At 50.1% G+C, this 24,295-nt stretch overlaps 1 protein-coding gene across 1 annotated transcript; it reads left to right on the plus strand.

Moving 5' to 3' along the window:
* Window positions 1-148: 148 nt before the first annotated feature.
* Lss (lanosterol synthase) lies at window positions 149-22,657 on the plus strand. The gene is made up of 22 exons (XM_021173716.3): window positions 149-236; window positions 412-580; window positions 2,057-2,195; window positions 4,119-4,227; window positions 4,802-4,923; window positions 6,901-6,997; window positions 8,286-8,421; window positions 8,821-8,929; window positions 9,354-9,472; window positions 10,322-10,419; window positions 10,976-11,003; window positions 12,342-12,398; window positions 12,956-13,027; window positions 13,968-14,018; window positions 14,562-14,711; window positions 15,266-15,362; window positions 15,918-16,023; window positions 17,680-17,745; window positions 18,310-18,390; window positions 19,303-19,473; window positions 21,039-21,117; window positions 21,652-22,657. Exons 1-22 carry the CDS (start codon window positions 223-225, stop codon window positions 21,781-21,783), a joined length of 2,202 nt encoding a protein of 733 aa, XP_021029375.1. The 5' UTR covers window positions 149-222; the 3' UTR covers window positions 21,784-22,657.
* Window positions 22,658-24,295: the final 1,638 nt, after the last annotated feature.

Below are 24,295 nucleotides of genomic sequence, written 5' to 3' on the forward strand. Positions count from 1 at the left end.
GCCCCCCCAGCCACGCCCCTTGGTGCCCTCGCGGCGTCGGGCGGCCCTGCGCTCAGCCACTGTGGTCGCGGTGCGTCTCTCGTGCGCACCTGGTGATGCTCTGATTGGCTGAGCTCGCATCGGCCCACCCAGCTGTTCCGGTCGGCCGAGGCTCGCGCCTGCGCAGTGCACTAGGCTGTCAGGTAAAGGGCTGGCAAGCCGGTGGCAGAGAGCAGTGCTATCATGACTGAGGGCACGTGAGTTGCGGACCCTGGGCCTCCCGCGGGTGTTGCGAGGGACGCGGCAGGGCGGTGGCAGGGAAGGTGTCTGGACAGCAGGGTGGCATGGCTGGTGGCTCTGCATGCCTGGATTGCAGGCATCCCACCTGGGCGGAGCCTAAGGAAGGCTGCTTCCTCTCGCTGGTCCCCTCAGGTGTCTGCGGCGTCGTGGGGGACCCTATAAAACTGAGCCCGCCACCGATCTCACCCGCTGGCGGCTCTGCAATGAGTTGGGTCGGCAGAGATGGACTTATTATCAAGCGGAGGACGACCCTGGTCGAGAGCAGACCGGGTTAGAGGCCCACTCTTTGGGACTGGACACAGTAAGTGATGTGATTCTGAAAGCACCATTCCATCCCAAGACTGGAAGTCATCACTGATCAGCCTACACCGTGCCTTCCTGAGCCAGAGCTCTGAAACAGTGGAGAGCCTTATTTAAAAAGCAGGCAACCAGTCAGTAATATATGCATATGTGTAAACCAATGTATATGTGGGTATAGTGTGATATGAGGAAAAGCTGACTATAAGAGGATCAGGAAAGTTCACGAGTTATGTAAGAAGATGTAAAGCTGCCTTTCTAACTCTGTCATGGGCTTTGTGGTTTGGGCGATGGATTAGTGCATAAAATATATTGGGTACTGAAAGTACAACATTTTATGGAAAGTTTCACAGTTTCCCTTTTCAAATGCCAAGGTCATTAAGTTGAGTAGACTTTGTGTCAGGTTAATTTTGGCGTGCGATGTTTTTATTAATTTGCAGGTTTCTTTTTATTTAATAAGGCTTATAATTTTTTTTTTTTTTTAAAAAACAGGTGTGAACCTGGGCCTGGCAGGCATATCTGTAATCCTAGCCACTGAGTAGGTTGTGACAAGGATAAAGTTTAAGATCTGCCTGGGCAGCTTAGTAGCTTGTCTCAGAAAATAAAGAGGCTGGGCATGGTAGGGCTGGTCTTTAATCCCAGTACCCAGGAGGCAGAGGCAGAGGCAGGCAGATCTTTGTGAGTTTGAGGCCAGCCTGGTCTACAGAGCAAGTTCTAGGCCAGCCAGGTCTACATAGTGTGACCCTATCTCAAAAATGATAACAAATAAATAAGCAAAGAAGAGAGCTGCTGATGTGGGTCAGTGTTTGTGAGTGTTTGCCTCAATTCAATCTAAACAACAACAAAAAGTGTGGTACCTCCTTCCAGAGACAAGAGTAGAAACACCCCCATTATTTAAGTCCCTCCACCTCAGAGACCTGTGGAAGAAGTTGCCCTAATTTGGTTTCATTTTGAGCATTCCACTTTGATATTTAACTTTTGATTTGTAGGAGAATTACAAAGATGGGTGTGATTTTTGTTTGGATCCACAAGATGAAATACTTAGGACCTGATTTTCTGGTTGTGTGTGCCCACGCATGGATGAAGGACAGCTGATCATGGAGCAGTTAGTTAGCTCACAGGCTTCCTGTGAGTCTCTGAGCAACCCCTATGCTATTGTGTGGGTCCTTTGTGAAAGAGTCCCAGTATCAGTGGGGCATCACTACCCTGCCTGCCCTGTGTTCTGTGCTGGGCTTAGTTAAGATGTCTTGACGTTTTGAAGAGATTTATAGATCAATGGCTGGAAGGGAAATTGTGACAACATGGAATTGCTTTTTTATTATACATGGGGTGAAATTGTCCTACCCTGTCTTGTTTCAGATCAAAACAGTTGAAAAATTTAAAGTAACTTAGAGTCACCACTTTGACTTGGCTTGTGGATGACGAGGGTTCCTTGGAGCAGCGGGCACCCTCAACTCTCCTCTCTTCCCTCTCTTCACAGAGAAGTTATTTCACGGACTTACCAAAAGCACAAACAGCCCACGAGGGGGCCCTGAACGGAGTAACTTTTTATGCCAAGCTGCAGGCTGAGGATGGACACTGGGCTGGTGATTATGGTGGTCCGCTCTTCCTCTTGCCAGGTAGGAGGAGTGTGCTACCTCAATTCAAGGGAAAGGCTGTTCTAGATTGTTAGGGCATACACACGGTGTGTGTGTGTGTGTGTGTGTGTGTGTGTGTGTGTGTGTTGTGATTGACCTATCCTGGTCAGGCAGGTTAAAACCCAGGAGCTTACTGGAAAAGCTCTAGGGGAGGGTATCCCAGTCATCCTGCTGCCAGGATTTAGGGAACAGTGGTGCAACACAGCTAGCCCAGGCTAGACCGGTAAGTACTCTAATCGTGGAAGCAAAGCATTTTCGAGACGAAGGGGATGGATGGGTGGATGGGTGGATGGGTGGATGGGTGGATGGATGGATGGATGGATGGGTGGATGCTTTTGAATCCCAGTACAGATGGAAAGGGTACTGTAAGGTGGAAGGCCCAGCCAGTGCCAGGGTGTTTGCCTCCGGAGCATGAGGCAGTTGGTCATAGTGTGCCAACAGTTAGGAAGCAAAATGAGACCAAGGCTGGTACACAGATTCTTTCCTTCTTTTTATTTAGTCTGAGACCCCAGCCCATGCAATTGTAGCACCCACAAACCTGGAATGGTTTTTCCCACCTCAGTTTACCTAGAAACTCTCTTGCCGATAATAAGCCCAGCCTGGTCTTTGTTTCATGGAGATCTAATACACCATCAGTTTGATGATCAGTAGTCACGTGGTCTTGAGTCGTCTAAGTAATCCAGCTCTTGCCGTCCTTTGGGCCTTCGACTCGGCTGCTTCTTTGCTCTGGAAATGTTTCCTCTCCTTTGATTAAATTCGATTGTAAGAGGTTGAGGATGAGGCGCTGGTACCCACGCATGTGCAGTTGGAGAACTATGATATCCCTTGTGGACTTGTTGTCAAAGGATGGCTGAGGGAGTTCTGGCCAGGGAACCACAGGTCCAGGTTGGTGATTGCTAGAAGGAATGTATTTGAACACACTAGTCTCTGATCTGGTTAGGTTAGGTAAGTAAGGCTCTTTGCATCGTGGATTGCCTGGTTTCTGAAGAAACCCGTATTCACGCCTCAAGACCCTTTTCCACATTGAGTTGTAACTCTACTATATCAGTAGCCTGAGTTCTTAGGAGCATATGGGTTTGTTTCTGTAGTAGCTGCCCTCTGATACCCTTCCTGTGCCATGCAATGGGTGGGTGTATGATAAGCAGCTGCTCTGGGTGATGAGGATAGCCATGTGCCCAAAGACCAGGCTTGGAAGGAAGATTTCTTGTGTAGTATCATCTCTCCCCATATATGCAAAATAGCACATACATGTATAAAAGTTTATAAAACACCGCAGTACAATCTAAACAATAACTGTTATCCTGGCTGGGTGATGGTGGTGCACACCTTCATCCCAGAACCTGGGAAGCCAAGGCAGCTGGATCTCTGAGTTCAAGGCCAGCCTGGTCTACAGAGTGAGTGTGTAGTCAGGGCTACAAAGAGAAAGCCTGTCTCGAAAACAACCAACCAATCAGTCAGTCAATCAACTAAACAAAAGCTATTATCTCGCCCAGGATTACCATTTTAGTATTCCAGTCCCAGGCAGGTGTTAAAGCAAGCTGCCCCGCAGTGAATCCACTGATCCTAAACTGGCTCTTCTTAGTCCTTCAGGGCATGTGTGGGAGGCCTCTTCAAGGCTCTGCAGTGTCTCTCTGACCCAGACTATGGGATTTGTACCAGGCATAACCACTCGAGCTCTGCGGGGGCCCAGACTTGGAGTGTTAGCTGAATTCTTCTTAGTGTTCCCCTAAGCCCTGTTTCCAAAGTCACTGATTTGGCTTAGGAAGAATGGCCTTCATGGGCTTGATTGCACGGGAAGGAACGCCACAGAGCTGCTCGGTGTCAGGAAGAAGGTCCTCAGAAGAATGGCTTGGGTTAGCAGTGCTGATACCATGACTAGTGTGGAACATCCTTCTCACCCCACAGGTCTCCTGATCACCTGTCACATATCACACATCCCTCTGCCAGCTGGATACAGAGAGGAGATGGTGCGGTACCTGCGGTCAGTGCAGCTCCCCGATGGCGGCTGGGGCTTGTGAGTATGCTTAACAGCAGCACATATATACATGTGTATGCTTGCGTGTGTTTTCTGTAGCTCATGCTTGGGTTTTCAGGCAGCTGTTGAGAAGTGTGGTGACTGTAACCATGGACTTAGGGTGGGGTGGGCGAAAGCCTGGTCGGAGGAGGGTAGCCTGGTACCTATGCATAGCCCGGCCATGGTTTGACCTCTGCTGTGGTGAATGAGTCTTGTGGTTGGCAGCCTCTTGAGACTCGTGCCAAGTTAAAGCCATTATATTTTAAAACTCTGGAGGCAGCAGAGATGGCAGCAAATGAAGGGGGTCCCACAGTCCCATCTCAGTCTGCTTTCCTGATGTGGAGCAGATAGGTAGGGCAGGCCCTGCCCAGATGGTTTTGGAACAATTGGACATCTTCTGTTATGTGACCAAACTTTCCCTGGGTGTCCCTGAAGTGTGCGTTTGGTGTTGTCATGGTGGTGGGAGGTATTACAGCAGTCTTCTCTAGGTAGACTTCATTGCCAGTGTTGTTTCATTTCTTAGAAGTAGTGACAGATAGCAGAGCCCTTCCCCACCAGTCTTTACTCCCACTAGGCACATCGAGGACAAGTCCACAGTGTTTGGGACCGCCTTGAACTATGTGGCTCTCAGAATCCTGGGTATTGGGCCTGATGATCCTGACCTTGTGCGCGCTCGGAACGTCCTTCACAAAAAAGGTACGTCCTGTATGGCACATGCAGTTTTCTGTGGTGAGCACTGGTAAATGGGGATTAGTAAGATGAACCTCTCATTGGAACACTGGGAAAAACATGTGAGTAGGATGGAAACTGATAATAGATGTTAATTTTAACTATTTGAGAAGAAGTATTAATTTTTATGTCTCCGGGTGGTTTTGCTTGCATGCATGTCTGTGTACCACATGCATGCAGCGCCCATGATGGCTAGAATGGGGTGTCAGATTCTCTGGGACTGTAGTTACAGACACTGGTACTAGCCACATCGTGGCTTCTGGGAACTGAACTCAGATCCTCTGCAAGGGCAATATGTGCTTTTAACCTCTTGAGCCATCTCTCCAGCCCTAATTTTATTATTTTTAATTAATTAATTAATTAATTAGTGTGTTTTGTGTAATGGGTGTACAGTTAGCCTAGCTGCAACCTGAGTGTTTTTTTGCTTTTTTGGGTTTTTGTTTGTTTGTTTGTTTGTTTGTTTGTTTGTTTGTTTGTTTTGAGACAGTCTCACATAGCCCAGGCTGGCCTTGAACCCACAGTGTAGCTGTGGTTGGCCTTGTCCGCCTGATCCTTCTGTCTGCACCTCCGGAGCGCTGGGATCACAGACACGCACTACCACGCCTGGTTTGTGCAGTGCTGGGAATTGAACTTAGCACTTTGTGCCTATAGAGGAGCTCTCTACCAATTAAGCAAATGCTTAGTCTAAAACAATGTGGTCGTTTATATTCTGCTTTGTCCATGAATTGGTAAAGGTTTAAAAGCAACACGCTAATACAGTGCCTGTGGGACTGTCCATGCAGTCTGCCTTTCGGGGCAGCCTCAGTGAGGGAGTTCTGCTCACCCCCTCCTTCCACACTTGTCATCCTTGAGCCTGGGCACCATTTCTCCTCTCCTCACCTGTGGGCCTTAAGTCCCCTCCAGCCCTCAGCAGGCTCCACGGCCCCCATGGCTCTCAGAACAAAGCTCCTCTTGTACTGCTTCTCCGCAGTACCTCCTGTTGTCCTGTACGCTGCCCCTCCAAGGCCTGTGCTCCTGGCTCGCTCTTTGCTGCATGCTCCAGGGCCTCCTTTCGTTTTGTCAAGGTGGTTTCCTGCCTCAGGGCTCCTGTGCACCATATCCCCTTCCCCCACTTTCCACCTTCACCTGGCTGTCTTGGAAACAGCTCTTCGCACTTACGATGTGTCTTCCATTTCACCCTTTCAGGGTTTCTTTCTGACTTCCCAGGCTAGGTGAAGTGTTCTGTATGCATTATGAAAGTCTGCAATCTTCTTTCACGGCTCTGCCCCTGTTGTGACTAAGTAAGTCATCATCGGCCTCTGACGTTTTTGATCACGTACTTTCGCTGTTACCTTCTGTTCTGTTGCTCAGAGGAGGAATGTGCTTGCATCACACTTTAGCTGGCAGCTTTCTCGCTCTCTCGGACTTTGACACACTTGGATTTAGGCCAAACCTCATAAAATGTGTAGCAATCAGTGTTGCCTGTGCTCCACAAGACTATTGCTTGATAGGGGCCGGGAAGGCTCTGAACGTGGGACTGCATGTTAGACTGTCCATGAGTCACTTGTGCTAGGATACCTGCTGAACGGAAATCCACAGATAAGCAGCAGCTTGGGCTGGGATGGAGAAAGAGCAGCCAGGCCACCTCCCCTCTCCCTCTTTCTCCAGGCTCCTAGTGCCATGTATCTAGGCCCCCCCCTCTCTCTGAGCTACCTGTGCAAGTAGCTGTCTTTATGTGCTTCTGTTTGGGGCCAGGGCTATAAACAGCTCTTTGCAGTTTGGACACACTTGTTCCTGGCTGCTGTTTCTACCCAGTGGCTGTGGTGTCTTGGGCAGCTGTGAAAAATGTCTTCTCATCTAGAAGTTACAGGACCCATGGAAGGCTGACCTTCGTTCATGCAAGGCGGGGCCCAAGAGAAAGCTACAAGCCAGTATTCATTGTAATTGTTCCTTCTCTCTTTGCAGGTGGTGCAGTGGCCATCCCTTCCTGGGGGAAGTTCTGGCTGGCTGTCCTGAATGTTTATAGCTGGGAAGGACTCAACACCCTATTCCCCGAGATGTGGTATGCCTGCCCTCTGCCCATTGCACTTCCTTCTAGTACACGGATGAGACCTAATGGGGTGGATCAGCATCTTACTAGAGGCCCTGATGTGTTCTGTAGATATATAGAAAGGGGACTCTTTTAGGCAAAAGCATAGCATCAGACCACCCAGCTCTGTAGCAGGCTGTGGAGCCCTGTAGGGTAATTACAGAACCCATTGTGTGGCTTGGGCTTTGTGGGAATAGACAACAGATCATACCAGGTAATTACAATACCTTGGAGTATATATAGGAGTAAAGGAAAGGGCCTCTCCCATCCCTGTATCTCTTTTTCTTAACTAATTTATGGTAAATGTTTGGGAAGTCCTAGATATTATTTCACCAATGAGCATTTACATGTGCATCTTTAATTTTTTTTTTTTCTTTTCAAGACTGGGTTTCTCTGTGTAACCCTGGCTGTCCTGGAACTCACTTTGTAGACCAGACTGGCCTTAAACTCAGAAATCCATGCCCGGCTAAATTTTTCTTTCTTTACTAATATTTACCCAGCAGAGTCAAAGCCTATTCCTTACTAACTGACCCTATGCTCAGTGTCTTTTTCTATTTTGTGAATATCTTATAAAGCATTGGTGCCATATGTAATACATATGTAATTGACCTCCAGATTATACATACTGGGCGGTAAGATCCCCAGAACTATACAGAGTTCATGTAGAGCCTTCTGTCCTCTTGAAGACAGAGTTGAGGGTTCCTGTGCTATAACTTTCACATGCCGAAAGACAGGATGCAGGAGGCTACTTGGGAAAGGACAACAGGGCCATAAAACAAGAACTAGAAGGCTTTGCTCTACAGCCTAGTTGAGTGGGAGAAGTGTGTGGCAAATGGCTGGCTCAGCGAGAGGTGTGGACAGAGCTTTCCATGTGTGGGGCAGGGTGGGTGTACTGTTTACTTGACGTAAGGAGGTATACTAGGCTTGTGCTAACATCCCGTGGTCCGTCGTTGGCGGCTCTCCTGGCTAGGGGCTAGACTTGCCTTGGAAGATGCAGGCAGAAGAAAGCCTTGCCAGGGTGGAGTGGGGTGTGGAGGCTTGGTGCTTCTGGCCCATGTTCCTACACTGTAGGGCTCCTCACATGACCCCTCATATATGTAGCACTAGTTCTAGTCACTTGGCTTAGTATGTAGATGCAAGTGTGCACACACATGGAAGAATGCACTCATAGCAGCATGTTTGGAAGGTGCCCAAGGCCTCAGGGCGGTAACAGTGTTGGCTTATGTTCTTCTGTCCCTTGGACACCGCCTGTCTCTTCTAGGCTGTTTCCTGAATGGGTACCAGCGCACCCCTCCACTCTCTGGTGTCACTGCCGGCAGGTCTATCTGCCCATGAGTTACTGCTACGCCACTCGGCTAAGTGCCTCAGAGGACCCACTGGTTCAGAGCCTCCGCCAGGTAAGCCTCGTGATCTCTAGGGATCTTGTGAGGAAATGACACACAGTTGTTGGGGTCTTGGGCCTTGGAAGCTTAACTGCTTCTCAGTACTGTGGGGGGCCCTGAGGAGTCTCTGCCTTCTTGCCTGTAAGCAAACATAAACTGCTCAGAGGGGTCTGTGTCGTGGGAAGGGCATCTGCCATTGTGCAGTGTCCCGGTGGGACCTGGAGAGTTCAGAAGCTGCAGTCCTAGCTTGTGCTTGCAGTGACTGTTCTTGGGAAATAGCCCTGAAACGGGCTTTGGGAACAGGGTTTGCACTGGAGTGGGACCTAGGCAACTTGAGAGCACTCCTGGCTAGTCTAGCTTCTGTGGCTGCTGCTGCTGCTGCTGCTAGGCACTCAGGTCTGCCCTGCCCTTTAGGAACTCTATGTGCAGGATTACGCCAGCATCGATTGGCCAGCGCAGAGGAACAACGTGTCCCCCGATGAGATGTACACGCCACACAGCTGGCTGCTGCATGTGGTGTATGGTGGGTGCCTCCTGAGGGTTGGGAGAGCCCGGGGAGTACACAGTTAAGATGTTGCTCAGCTCTCCACATTAATTTGTCCACTCTGTCAGGGCAACAAATGACCTCTGTGCTGGGGCCCTGGAGTGGGAGCTGGAAAGACATATGGTTGCTCTGGTTCCCCAACAACAGCCAACTGCTGCTCAGTGATACCCCCTCAGCATCCCCTCAGCAGGGCAGGACATGGTGGGAGGTCTGAGGCAGTCTTTCCTTGATGGGAAGGAGGAAGCACAGATGAAGCAGTGATCGGGAGGAGGGATCCCAGGGGGAAAGAGAGGTCCAGATGCTGTGCTGTGGAGGACCCATCCCCGTCTGAAAGACTAGGGTGCAGCCTGCCCCACGTATCTCTCCTGTTGCCAGGTGTCCACTAATGTCTTCTCCCCCGCAGGACTCCTCAACCTGTATGAACGTTTCCATAGCACCAGCCTGCGGAAGTGGGCCGTCCAGATGCTGTATGAACACATTGCAGCTGACGACCGTTTCACTAAGTGCATCAGCATCGGCCCGGTCAGTGCCCTTCCTCTCTGGTCCCTAGAGCAGCTTTGGTGGCAGTGGGGTCCTCTCGGATGTCCTAAGAGCTAGGCTCTGTTGAGCTGGGAATGAGGCAGGCTTATTTCCCAGATCCCGGCAGGCACATCTGTTTGGGTCAGTACATTTGAAGCCCCGCCTGTATCCATTCTCTGCTCCCAGTGAAGCTTTTCCTTCCGTTGCCCTGCCTGGCTCTTGTCTGAGTCTGAATGTTTCCTGGAAGACTACTTCCTGAGCTTCCTGGCCAGCTGGGGGGGAGTTCCCTCTACTCACAGATCCCACCCTAGAGAATCCACCTTCCTCCCTTATAGGTGCCCTGGGGTAATGAGAACAGTAGGACGCTCATATTCCGCTTCCGGTCTCTCTTCCATCTGGCTGTGGATGCCAGGCCTCGAGTTGCTGGCTTTGCTTTGCTTCCTGGGCATGGCCAACTTCGTACATGCTTAGGGACCTCGAGGAGCATATGGCAGAGGCTGTAGTCAGAGTATACTGGCCAGAGTTACTAGAGACCCAGTGAGGAAGCTGTCCTCACAGACGAGAGACAGTCAGGATGTGGGTTGTGGTACTGATTTCTGTACTGTGGTGGGCTGCCCATAGGTTCTCTGGATAAACTCAGCTAGCACTGAGCTTCGTCCCTTTTCTCTCTCTGTGGATGCACGGTCCTTATTTGTCACACCCTAAGCTCACCCAGAATCTTATTAGCTTCAGTTTGAGTCTGTTCCCAGGGACATGAATGTATAGAGAATATTTAGGAAGCTACTTTTAGGACAGGTGGGGCCCCATTCCAGGGTAAAGTTGCGTGGGTCCTGACAGCCACATTACCTGCAGATCTCAAAGACCATCAACATGCTTGTTCGTTGGTCAGTGGATGGACCGTCCTCCCCGGCCTTCCAGGAGCACGTCTCTCGGATTAAAGATTACCTCTGGTGAGAGTGGTTAAGTGGTGGCTGGGTGTGGTGCAGCGTGGTCCCCGTGGAATGCAGCTATAAAGCTGGGCCCTATGGCTCATCTACTTAGGGGGCAAACTGTCAAGCTTCTGAGAATGTTTTGTGAAATCAGGAGCATTGCCAGTTAGATTGTCTTGGGAAGTAACTAGCAGTAACTATGCGTGATTCCCAGAGTCAGAGCCAGGAAGCCTAGAGACAATGTGTCCAAAGTAGTGACCATCACAGGGGAAGGAAGCCTTCACTTTTAGAGGCCATCTTCTCTCTGGTGGTGGTGTGAGATAGGATAGCTAGGTAGCTAGGTGGTGCGGCTCTAGAAGCCTATGGCACAGGCCAGTGCCCCTGGGTAAGCTGCTGTCTTGTTTCTGCTGGATGTAGCCCTTGTGCTTGTGAGCCCAGCTGGGTAGCACTGAAGTCAGCATCGAGGGAGGCGGGTATGGATGCTCCCGGGGGATCTGGATGTGTGTGTGTGGCTCCTGATGGACAGCTGGAATTCCAGCTTACACCTTCCTGACATCATCTTTTCTTATCCCCATAGGCTAGGCCTTGATGGCATGAAAATGCAGGTAAGGGCACAGAACGGATGCTGCTGGCTCTCTTTGTGACCATCTCTGCTTACTTATTTTGAATCCGTTTAGAGTTATTATGATCCAAAAGTGACATTCAGGCATACCTGTAGTGCCATCACCCAGTCGATTAAAGCAGGAGGATTGAGTTTGATACCCGACAGTGGTATAGAAGCACGACCCTGTTTCTGAATTAAAATGGGACGTGGGGGTGGAGCAGGAGTGACAAACCATGAAACCAAAGAAAAAAATTACTTCCCCACAACATTCTTGCAGTAAAAGAGGAGGAGACTTAGTCACCCTTTAATCCTCATGTCTATGGGGCCATGGGGTTGTGGGCACCTCCTGGTCTCTGTGGTTGCTGTATGTTCATTCTCACATGACCCTCTGCAGTCATTCTTCAGAGCAGACTAAACCATGACAGGTCCAGGCTTGGCTCAAACCTTCCAGAAACCTTCGTCCTCTCACTGTGATGGAGAACTGGCTCTCGGTGGTAATGGCCTCTCTATCAGGACATCTGGAAGCTCCTCTGGCAGGCCACTAAGAGCTGTGTGTTCTCAGCTCGCAGGGGAACCCTAGACATGACACTCTTTGGCCACCCATGCGGGAGGGGTGAGAGAGGTGGGCCCAGGCTTTCTGTGATACCTAGTGGTAAAGGACGGCATATTTGCCGTTGCTCAGAACAAGCAGGACGTGGTTTGCTGGAGATAGAATGCTGGCGATGGTGCATGGTGTGTGGTCGGTTTTCCCTAGATGCCTCTAGGGCTCTAGCCAGAGGGTGGACAGTGGATGTGCTTCTTTCTGGGCAGGTGGTTAGCTGGGATCTTTAGCCCCTACAGAGGTGTGATCACCCTGTAGGGTTGGGAGTTGTCAAATTTAGAGATTTCTGAACACACCCGCCTGTGGACTGGATCATCTATTTCCTACACTGAGACCCAAGACTTGTTCAGAAAACCAGATATCTAGGGTGGGATTTGAAGGGACCTTCCTTGCTGTATAAGGGCCACAGTAATATGTCATCTGGGTCCTTGACGCCTTAAGCATAGTTGGAGATGGAGGGGATACCATGCTGTCATGGGGTATGGAGGATTCTTCAAGGGAACATATGGTTCTGGGTATGTCCTAAAATAATGCTGTTCTTCCAGGGCCCGAAAAGGCAGGTGGGGCTCTATACCTACATCTGCCCACAAGATTCAGTGTTCATTCATTCCTTTGTCAGCTACTAGGGTGCATAAGGCTCAGAATCTGGTATAGGGTATTGACTGGGTGCTCTCTGACAGGTTGGATCCTAGGGGTCAATGGATGGGGTTGCTCTAACAGCTTGTTATCTGTGAACAGGGCACCAATGGATCACAGATCTGGGACACTTCATTTGCTATCCAAGCACTGTTGGAGGTATGCGGCTGTATTTCTCTGTGCAGCCTCCACGTGATCTTCCTGTGTGTATGAGCTACACATGCACCCTGAGAGAAAGGATACTGCTTACCGTGCCTTCTGTCTCTCGAGCTCCTCTCTTGCCTGTCTTCCAGTCCTCTGGTGATAATCCTAACCTAGGGAGTGAATGGGCAGGTGGTCCCTGGACTGGGCGGGCCTGAGGCTCTTAGAACATTAGCTGCTACCTGAGCTAGAGAGAAAGAATGTTCCTGCAGGTGGGGTGACAGCAGTGAAGTCCCGAGGGTATCTTTGGACGACCCAGGGCCTAAGCCAAGTTGAGGTGCTGGAGGTAGGGGCCTGTCAGAACAATGGGGGCCTGGTAACTACCCAGGGTGCTCTTTTCTGTCCGTTCCAGTCTTTAGTCTCGTCTCATTGTCTTTTCCCTTTAAAGCAGAGAACATTAGGGAATCCTAGAAAACTCTTAAGATGTGTCAGTTTCTGGAGGTGGGGGTGGGGTGGCAAGATGTCGCCAGGACACCGGAGAACTGGCTCAGCTGTGCTACCCTGCTGTCTTCTAGGCAGGTGCACACCACAGACCTGAATTTCTGCCCTGCCTGCAGAAGGCTCACGAGTTCCTGCGGCTTTCACAGGTGAGGCCCGTGCCCTTTCCTCATCTGTCCTGCCTCCCCGAGATGGCGTTCTTAGCTTGCTTCCATGCTGCTCTGCCTGGCCCTAGACCAACCATGTTGGTGTACCTAGTCAACCTAAGGTAGCTCTGGCCATGGCCTGCACTGGCACGTCACTAGCTGGCAATTTCTGTTCCTCATGCCAGAACACCTGTGTGTGGAGGGCCAAAGCTAGCCTATGGCACAGTCAGGAGTTGTATCCTTGAGTGCCATAGCCTGTTCAAATCCTAGCCATCTTTGAGGTGCCTCGGACCTGTGGGTGCCCTCCCAGAGGCCATGTGTAGCAGCCACCTGGCCTGCCAGATCACTGTCTTTATTCCTGCCTTCCAAATCCACCTCAAGCCCCCATCATGTGCCGCTTTTTCAGACTGGCCTTGCATACCCTGCTGCTGCACACACACTGGATGCCGCAGGCCTAGATCCCATTGGCATCCTCCTCTGAGTGTCCTCATGTTCCTGTCGCCCTGTCCTCTGATCCCCCTGGGATGTAGCTTCCTCGGATCCTCCATGCGGCTGCTGCCCGTGTTTGTCTAGGGTGTTAAGAGCGAGTCAGCACTGTCTTCCCTAGCAGAGCCTGCTCTAGGACATCACTGAGTGACGGGCCTTTAGAAGCCCATCAGAATGGACCCCACTGCATGTGCATGCACATGCAGACCTGTTTGTTTGCTGCTTGAACTGAGTCATGCAGCTCAGGAGTAGTGAACCCATGAAGCTGGGTGCAAGAGTAGGTTGTTCACCCCTCTGTGAATGATCTAATTTCCTAGTAGCGATGAGGCCATGTGGGGCTCATGGGTGTCATGGTGCACTGACTGGCTCGCAGTAAGTCTGTCTCCCAGATGGCAGCACAGGATCCCAGGCACCAATATATTTCTGTTTTCCACATATGCTCCTTGCTGCTATCCAGGTCCCAGAAAACTGTCCTGACTATCAGAAGTACTATCGCCATATGCACAAGGTATGTATGGGCAGCCCATCCAAGCCCAAAGCTCAACTGTCTTCCCTTTGAAGAGGGCTTTCTGTTGCTGTAGATGCCTCGTGTCAGGGGCTTCATTATCCCCCGAGGCAGCCTATACCTCTGTGGCCATGCTTCAGGGTCGTTCAGGTGTGTAGCACACACAGACGCTAAGTAGACAACTGAGCATTGAGCTGGAATGTTGAGCTCAAGGCAGAAGGTATGAGGGACTCAGCCAGCACCAGCCTCCTTTGCTGTAAGGGCCTGCTGATAGATGCAGGTTGTGGAAGGAGACGTCGACATAGCTGCTGCCTTTCCTTAGTGGGGTCCCAGAGGTACACGCGCAGCTGTTCAGGTTCCAGACCCAATTTATTGCTGAGATCTGAGGGCATTCAGGCTGGGCATGAAGTCCTAGATAGTCCCTGTGCTGAAGCTGAAGTCTGCTCAACTACGCCCAATTTAGGTACCCCTGTGCGGTGGTGGCTAGGCCTTGCCCTGACTCTTGCGGCTCTGTAGGGAGGGCACTGTTGCACTCTATCTCTGTAGGGCGGTTTCTGCTTCAGCACACTGGACTGTGGCTGGATCGTTGCTGACTGCACAGCCGAGGGTTTGAAGGCCGTGCTGCTCCTGCAGAATCAGTGTCCCTCCATCACTGAGCATATCCCCCGAGAGCGGCTGTGTGATGCCGTGGATGTGGTGAGCATCTTCCTTCATCTTTGCTTCTGTGGTTATGTCTTAGCAGACTCAGACTGAGTCGTACGATGTCAGAGTCCAAGAGTGAATAAACCCTGGGATAATAGTTCCTTAGAACTTTGGTTGGGTACGAAGGCTCTGCACTATAAGATACAGTGCCTAGCCCGTTCCAGAAGTTATGAGCAGGCCGTGTAGTCCCCAAGGCTTCTCTTCTTAGTTTCTGAGGCTCAAGGAACTGCCCATATTTGTGATGAGTTTTCTGCAGGTCTCATTTGGGAGGTTTGGTGGTCTTTGCTGGGTATCCAAAGAATTGGAAATGTCTGTTGTTCTTTGTGCAAAGTCCTTTGGGCATATCTGCTTCTTGTATATATTTTCCCATGGAATATTGACCTGATATTAGAGTATGTCTCCAGATGTTGTGCAGCTGCATTGGGCACCTACCACATATAGAAACTGGCTTCTTATCCCTCATTCCTGTCCTGTTGGCTGTCAGTGGTGCTTCAGCCGAGCCATGCTGTCCTTGTCCGCTCAGTTGTCTGGGTGCCCTCTCGTTCCAGTTACTGAGCATGAGAAATGCTGATGGAGGATTCGCTACCTATGAGACTAAGCGTGGCGGGTACTTGCTGGAGCTGCTGAACCCCTCAGAGGTCTTTGGTAAGTGTGTGTTGACCAGGCCTGGCATACAGGCAGGTCCATGTAGAGCCCCCTATGAGCCCCAGAGTGTACAGTGCCTGCATTTGTCTGTCTCCGGCCATGGAGACCTTAGGCTGGGGTTGCTGTTTATCTACAGGGCCTCATGCTCTGTGGAGATTTCCACGTGCCCTTCATATGCTCAGTGGCCCCCAGCACATGTAAGGACCTATGTCAGGGACTGTCTGGCCATGACTGTTGTCACTAAAGTTCTAGTCTGTCAGGGCAAGCTCTGTCTTCATGGACCCTGGCACCTGCTCTCCCTTCCCTTATGCCTTCTAATTATCCTGTCATACATGTGGGGGTTTGGGGTGTGTGTCAGTGGGAGTAGCCCAGCTGTCTTGTGTGTGTGTCATAGCATAGGTGTGCAGGTCTCACTGTGCCCATTGTGGCCACACTGCTCAGGTTGATCTTGGGGTAATGTCCAGGTGTGAATCCTGCATGCTTTAACACCCTTGCTCACCACACTCTGGCCTGAACCATAGTGCAGCTCAGGTACCTTCTTTTCTCCTTTTCTAGGAGACATCATGATTGACTACACGTATGTAGAGTGTACCTCTGCCGTGATGCAGGCACTGAAGCATTTCCATGAACACTTCCCAGACTACAGGGCAGCAGAGGTCAGGTAAGGCAGGGCTGAGTAGGCCCACAGCTCAGCGTTCCCTGACAGCACACTGTGGGTTTTCAACAAGATAAGTGGAGACACTGGCTTGAGTAAATACAGGGACAGTTTCAGATGCTTACAGATCCATCGTGTGTGTGTGTGTGTGTGTGTGTGTGTGTGTGTGTGCGCGCGCGCGCGCGCGCGTGTGCGCCATCTGTGTCTGTGCTTGAGTCTCCGTGTATAGGTCTGAGAAAGACAGTACAACTGTAACGTAACAAGGGGTTATTTTTCCTATCTTCTTGAACATGTTTTAAAATGGACATATATACCTCGCTTCACCACCAGTGTCCAGGTAAATAGCCGCTAAGTGTTCATTCATGTTGAGAGCCAATGAATGGTCAGAAGCTCTTGAGATTGTTATATGGGGACCCTGACATTACCTGATTTACAGCCCATTGTCATTCCCCCATGAAGGGACTGCCCTTCTGTCCTCTTAGTCATGGATTGTTGTTGCTTTCTTTGAACCTGCCTTGAGTCCCGCACTGGCATGTGTTGGTTCCTTTTACTGTTAGTTCTGTGGAAGTGCACGGAGCGTTTCATTTGGTGGAACTACTACGCAACAGTCCATCCCTTCCGCTGGTTCCTGCAGTCTTTGGATCTGCCTTGTTTGTGATGTTTCTTGAGTCTTGGAGAGGTTGTGTAGCTGTTCATTTTCTCCATCTATGGTTGAATATTGGACCATTCTGACATAGCAACAATTTCTTTGTCTCAGGAGCTTGACTGGTTATGAGTCTTCGTGGTACACCTCTCATTATTAAAGTTTCCATCCATGACTAATGACAGCCGAAGGCGGCAGTGACGTTAAGGCGCAAACACAACGTTTAGAAGTGGCACATCATACCTATTTAATGCAGTTGCAATGGCCTCCTCAGGGGTTGGCCTTTGCCCGGTTTACAGTAACATGAGTTTCTTCCTGTGGAGGGGGCCTTAGATCACAGCAGAGAGCAGTAAAGTTGCATTTTCTTAACTATCGTGTTCATGTGTTAATATTGTATTAATGGGCATTTTCTTACCTGGTGTTTCTACTGTAACAAGCAGGGTCCATAGCTGAGCTGGACTGTTGGAGACAGTTCTGCACCAGCAGCTTGCATGCTGTCTTCAGTATTATGAAAGCCAGCTTGTAAGGAAGTACTTTCTACTTTAGTCTTAGCCTATCTTTGCAAAAGCAAAATCTTTAACAGTAGCGACTAGTTTTGTTTTGCAACAAAAAAGCGCGGCTTTGAGGAGCCTGTCGAATAGCTACTAAGGAGGTAACCCACTCCTAGCATTGAGAAAGTTCACCAAAAACCCATAAGTAAAACAATATACTAAAAAAACGAGATAAAGCATGGAGAGATGGCTCAGTTAATAGCGTTCAGACTGGTCTCACTTGTCCCCGGGAAACAAGGCGTGCTCCTTCTCACCCTCTGGGACAGTAAGCCCCATTAAACTCGTTCTCGGGTAAGTTGCTTGGCTGTGGTGTTTCACCACAGCAACAGAAGAATAGCTAATTCAGAAGCCGGTACGGAGAGAGACTGCGAGAGACCTAAGCGTGTTTCTGGGGAGGATGTGGACGGCTTTGTAAGGCTGGACTAGAAAAGTAGTTGAATGCTGTTAGTAAAACTGCCTCTGTTGCAGGGAGACCCTCAATCAAGGCCTGGACTTCTGCCGAATGAAGCAGAGATCCGATGGCTCCTGGGAGGGGTGAGCAGACAGGAGGTGGGAGGCTGTGTGCATGCAGGGGTGGGAGGAGTCTGCCCTAGGAGGTGGGAGGCCGTGTGCATGCAGGGGTGGGAGGAGTCTGCCCTTACTGCCTTCATCCTGGGATCCTCAGCTCTATAGCCTGCGATCACCCTCCCTGCTGTACCAGTTCTTGTGTGCCTTGGTTGGAGGAGGCTGTGGCTGAGCCAGGTGAACAGTGCCAACTTCAGCAGGTCACACTCTCCCTGCCTGGGATGTGTGTGAGAACTTCTTATACTAACTGCCGAAGTCCCTTCCTCCCCCTTTCCTCTCCTTTCCAACCTTCCATCCTCTTTCTGTTTCTTACTCTCTCTATGGTTTTGTGAGACAGGGTCTTGCTGCCTGTCTCAGGCTGGCTTTAAATTAGCAATCCTCCTGCCTTAGCCCAGTGCTAGGAGTATAGGCATGTATCCCCATGCTTGATCCAGTTCTGCCCTCTCACTGAGGTTGTGCCAGTACCTGGGTAGAGTACCTGTCCTCTCACTTGGAGTGAAGAGCAAGGCTGACGTTCTCTTCTGTTCTCTCTAGCTCCTGGGGTGTTTGTTTCACCTATGGCACCTGGTTTGGCTTGGAAGCGTTCGCTTGCATGGGGCATACCTACCAAGATGGGTAAGTATGGCTTTCAGGCTGATGGCGGTTAGGGCATTGCTATGGTCACTGTTCTGTTCTGTTCCTGTACTGTGATAAAGCACTGACCAACAGCCCCTTGGAGAAGAAAGAGGTTACTTTAGGCTTATACTTCCAGGTCATGTCCATCACTGATGGAAGTTAGGGCAGGAACTGAAGCAGAAACCATGAAAGAAACCCTACTCAGCCAACTCTCTTACACAGTGGGCCGGACTCTCCCAATTTCTTCCACTGATGATCCTGTGTTGACAGTAAAACTAAGCGGACCAGTAACGCTCTGCCATGGTGGTCTTTTTTCTTTGATATTTGACTTTATTTTGTTTAATTTTTTTTTAAGATTTATTTATTTATTATATGTAAGTACACTGTAGCTGTCTTCAGACACTCCAGAAGAGGGCGCCAGATCTCATTACGGATGATGGTTGTGAGCCACCATGTGGTTGCTGGGAGTTGAACTCTGGACCTTCGGAAGAGCAGTCGGGTGCTCTTACCCACTGAGCCATCTCACCAGCCCTTGTTTAATATTTTTAAACAATGGGATAAGAGTCTAGGAACTCGGGAAAAGAGGGGTTGATTCAAGTCCTGTCTCTGGCTGCACTGGCCAGTATATCTAGATCTAGTGGGTTTGGGGAGTTAGGGATGTTGTGCTGAGGCAGTTGCAACCCAGGGATGCCTAGTTCTGTTTCTGTGTACCCACATTCCCAGCCTGCATGTGTCTGGAGCTGCAGAGGGTTTTCCTCTGTGCCCAGCAGCTCTGTGAGACACGTGCACCCATATCCACTCACTTCTGCAGGCCCCTCCCATGACCCTAAGGCAGCCTGTCAGGGTAGGATATAGAGGGCTTAGATCCACCTAAGGCAACATGTTCCAAACCCCCCCCCCCTCTCTCTACAGGGCTGCTTGTGCAGAAGTAGCTCAGGCCTGCAACTTCCTCCTGTCCCAGCAGATGGCAGATGGAGGCTGGGGAGAGGACTTTGAATCCTGTGAACAGCGGCGGTATGTGCAGAGTGCCAGGTCTCAGGTCCATAGTACCTGCTGGGCCCTGATGGGTTTGATGGCTGTCAGGTAAGGGCAACGGGACCATCCTTGGAAGTGTGTGCTAGGGACAGTCAGCTTTGAGGAGGTAGCCTAGGGTATGGATAGATGTGGGAAGATGTGAAAGTAGCCACAGGACTGAGCCATTATCCCTCTGTAACTGTGGATGGAACCACATACCCTATTCCTAGGCTAAGTGGCAGCCCGTCTGGATGAGTGGTACCTACAGAGAGACTCATCCTTAGAAGTGGTCTACCTGTCCATTGGTAGTCAGTACTTGTTGGCAGAGCAGAAACAGCGGGGCCTGTGGGGCTGTGGTGGGGAAGGGAAAGCGCTGCCTCAGGATCCAGAGCTCAAGGCTACTGTGGCTGCTTTGGCTCTCTCACGTCCATGGCTCGTATTGGATTGACACACATGTATTGCACCCGTGTACACAGACCCACATATGTATCTGGATGCACATGCATTTGCATATATATGTTTAGGTATATACATGTGTATTCACACAGCTGTAGGAGTACACACACACACTGTACATGCTGTCTTAGCCTGTGTTGCCACAGTACACTTGGAGCCATTTGGAGATCTTCCCGAAATCCCCTTAGTCAGTGTATACAGGGAGCCCAAGGACATGAGAGTCGTCAGTCTGTCCCTACTCAGTCCCCAGCAGGTGTCTTAGGGTTTTACTGCTGTGAACAGACACCATGATCAAGGCAACTCTTATAAGGACAACATTTAATTGGGGTTGGCTTACAGGTTCAGAGATTTAGTCCAGTATCATAAAGGTGGGAGCCTGGCAGCATCCAGGCAGGCATAGTACAGGAGAAGCCGAGAGTTCTACATCTTTACCTGCAGGCCTCTAAGAGAGGACTAACTTCCAGGACAAGGGTGTTAAAGCCCATACCCACAGTGACACACCTACTCCAACAAAGCCACACCTTCCCATGAGCCTGAGAAGCAGAACATGTGTAAGCATGGGGAGTGCACATTTGGTTGCCATGACATGGCTGGCACACGGTGCTGATAGATTCCCTAGGGAAGAAGACAAGCCTTATGCCTACCCTGCTGTGATGGTTTGTATATGCTTGGGCTAGGGAGTGGCACTATTAGGAGGTGTGGCTGTGAACAGACACCATGATCAAGGCAACTCTTATAAGGACAACATTTAATTGGGGTTGGCTTACAGGTTCAGAGATTTAGTCCAGTATCATATAAAAGACAACGTTTAACTGGGGCTGGCTTACAGGTTCAGGGGTTGTTCAGTCTGCTATCATCATGGCAGTGTGCAGGTAGACACTGTGCTGGAGAAGGAGCTGAGAATGCTACATTTTGATCCTCAGGCAGCAGAAGGGGATTGTGTGTGTCACACTGGGCATAGCTTGAACACATAGCCTCAAAGCCCCTCTCCCCAGTGACACTTCCTCCAACAAGGCCACACCTTCTACTAGTGCCACTCCCAGTGGCGGAGCATTCAAACCCATTCCTGTTCAAACCACATCTATCATTGTCATGGGATTTGGAGTGTTTGTTCTTGTCCTGGGATGCGCGAAGATGCCACACGCTAGGTATGCTCACCTTGTCTTCTTGCCCCTCAGGCATCCCGACGTCACTGCTCAGGAGAGAGGGATCAAATGTCTGCTAGGGAAGCAGTTCCCCAATGGAGACTGGCCGCAGGTGTGTGAGGGGTGGGCACTCATTCCCACATTGATTCCCAACTTGTCCGTTAGTCTCCACATGCTTTCCTATGCCTATGTTCCTCTGAGGGGCTTTGGGGACCTGGGATAGGGACACTGCCCAGCAGAGACTTGTCCTGCTTGTAGAGCTAAGATGTATTGAGCACATTTTGCTGTGTGTAAAGGAAACTGGCTGGGGGAAAGGACTGGAGAGCTGAAGTTTTCTGCACAACCTCAGCTCTACCGTGTGCTGTTCGTGTGTGGTTCATCACTCACAAGATGTGCAGCTGGGTTTCCATGTGTCTCCGTGCTTATGGGGATTGTTAGAGACTACTAGTCTAAGGAAGAATGTTTACTTGAAGCTAGAGTCTCTGAGCAGGATTGCTGCCAGCATCTGCTTCCCTGTCTTTGCTTGCCTGTCTTTGGTTCATCAGCCTTTCCCAAGCAGTCTTGTCCTAGGGCTGGGAAATTCAGTAGTTAGGACCACCATCCAGGGACAAGTGCCTTATTGCTCATTTTTTCCATGTCTTTCCAGGAGAACATCTCTGGGGTCTTCAACAAGTCTTGTGCCATCAGCTACACAAGTTACAGAAACATCTTCCCCATCTGGGCCCTAGGCCGCTTCTCCAACCTGTATCCTGACAATACCCTCTCGGGCCACATTTGAACACGTATGTGTCTGTGCTGTACCTGGCCAGCATCATCACCATCCAGGTCCTGGCGAGCCCATGTCTTGGCTGGGTGATAAGAGCCTTCTTAGCCCTGCTTAGGCCTCGTTCTCTATTTCTGTAGACAGGAGGCTGGGGATAGGGTCAGGGTTGGTGTCTTTAGACACTTGTCAGTGTGCGCTTAAAGTTCTTGGACTAGCTTCAGTGAGAAAGGGAAGAAGATGAGCCTTGAGATCCAGAGAGGCACAGTGGATGGACTTGGAAACTCCTGGGTATTCGTTCTCCCTGAGGGAGCAAGGCTACAGAGCTTCTGTGATCAATGACTTCCCTGTGAGGGAGCAGCTGGCTTCTTCTCTGCCTCCCTTGTTGACAGTGGAGTGGGCACTTGAGCATCTTGTGTTTGCTGTGCTGAGGGAGTTAGAGCAGCCCTATGGTGCAGGGATGCTCAGAGAAAGACTCAATGGCAAGTGAGGCAGGTCCCTTGCTCATTGTGCCCTGAGCAGTGTCTGGTGTCCCCAGAAACTTGCCACCCATGACTACACTACTATATGAAATGCCAGTTATCCAGAAAGGAAATACAAACTGGCTTTGTACCAGAAACGCTATTAAAAGTCGTTTGAATGATCACCGACTCCCTTACTAAACAGACCCTGGGCTGATGACCCCGTAGTAAAGAACAGCGGCTGCTCTCTCAGAGGACCTGGGTTTGATTCCTGGCACCCACCTGGTGGCTAACAGCTTGTAACTCCAGTTCTCAGGGAACCCAATGTCTTCTGGCCTCTGTGGGCACTGCACACATGGTACATAGACATACATACACTCATAATACCTATACACATAAAATAAATCCTGAAAATAAAATATTAAAAACAACCACCTGCCTTCCTGAGACATTTCATCCTGGAGCGTCTATGCTGAGTCTGTGTGGCAAGGAGCCAGATGTAGCATCCAATTCTGCCCCTAGATTATATGCTTATACAATTGCATTGGTTTCTGCAAGATCAGTGTCCTGATGTCCAGGCTTCTCAGTCCTTGTTGAGAGAGAGATGCACGTATGGGGAGCCATTAGGGTAGATAGTGGTTGTAATGGTTTCTGCCACGGAACAGTGCTGGAGCAAGGACAGCTAATCAAATCCAGCTCGCCACTTAGACACACCGAGACAGCCAGGAAAATGCCCATGACACCCAAAGATCGTTATCAGCCCATGTGCCAGCTGTGCTTTGTGAGGCCAGTGAGGGCCAGATGTCTGAGGCAATCCTTTCTGGGTGTGAGCTCTTAGGTTCCTGATTGTAACTGTGTGTCTGGGCAGCCAGTCAGAGTCCAGGGTGGAAGCTATGTGTCTCCTTGAAGTTACTGCTTTTCTCCCTGGCCATGGTGAGCCAGGTCCAGCTGGATGCCCCTTTAGTTAACTCTCGGCATCTGTAGTGCTTTCTGCACTGGTATCTCCAATCACTCCCTGGCCCATGGTCTTCCCTCCGACAAGCAGAAAGCTGTGTCTGAGACCCTTTCCCTGTGCAGGACCCTCTAGGGTGCACTTTGTGCCCTCTGCCTGCTGCCCAGCTCCCACCATCGACACCTTGTGCTGTGACTCAGGGCTTTCCTGCCTTAGATAGTGGCCCGTGCTGTTCACAGCACTGACTTCCTAACCTCTGCCAGGAGTAGAACCGGTGAACTCGGCTAGATCTGCTCCTAGCAGCAGCAACCATCCCTTGGAATTCCCGGTCATGAACCAAATCACTGTACATTCCCTTAATAAACAGACCGCTGGTGAGATGTGCTTTAGGCTGTAGTGGGTCATGCTGTGGAGTTCTCAGGATGTGCTGGCTTACCGGCCCCCAGTTTAGGGAGTTCTCCGGGCTCCTCGGGGGGTGGGGGTTGGTGGGGGACACTCATCAGATAACTGTCCAGAACATGGATGCTTAAAATGAAAGTTTGAGCCTGTCAGGAATAATTTGGAATGCTGACGACTTTTCCTGTGGAGTCACAGCACATTTCCTTGGTTAGCTGTGATGTGAACCTCACAGCTGTTTTGAGGGATGTTTTGAGGGATTCTTTAGTAAGGAATGTTGACATTTCTGCCCCCCTCCCCCACGCTGAAGCAGTTTTCCTGTGTGGTACTCACTATGACATGATCTTCACTATGTAGTCCAGGATGGCCTCAAGCTTGAGGGTAGTCCTCCTGCCTCCACCTCCAGAGCGCTGGGATACAGGCGTGTGCTACCATCCCCTGCTGAAGGGCTTGATGGTTAAGTCTCTCTGACAAAGTATTTTTTCCTTTTAAAATATGACTTACTGCTAAGTAGAATTGAATTTACTAAGATGTTTTTCTTTTAATAAATTTTTGCTGGATGCTGTTTTCTCATGATCTGTTTTAACAAATACAACTGTATGGTAATATATAGTTAATCAAATTGATTTATTTTTAATTAGTTAATTTATTAATTGGTTTGACACAGGGTCTCACTGTATAGCTCTGGCCATCCTGGAACTCAATATGTATGTAGAGCAGG

This window comes from Mus caroli, unplaced genomic scaffold, assembly GCF_978045245.1.
Source record: "Mus caroli unplaced genomic scaffold, Mus_caroli_1 scaffold_9, whole genome shotgun sequence".
Classification (NCBI taxonomy): Eukaryota; Metazoa; Chordata; class Mammalia; order Rodentia; family Muridae; genus Mus; species Mus caroli.

Coding starts and splice junctions, on each gene's coding strand:
- Lss (XM_021173716.3), top strand. Junction 12,399..12,955: donor CTATCCAAGCACTGTTGGAG/GTATGCGGCTGT, acceptor GCTGTCTTCTAG/GCAGGTGCACACCACAGACC. Junction 21,118..21,651: donor CCAATGGAGACTGGCCGCAG/GTGTGTGAGGGG, acceptor ATGTCTTTCCAG/GAGAACATCTCTGGGGTCTT.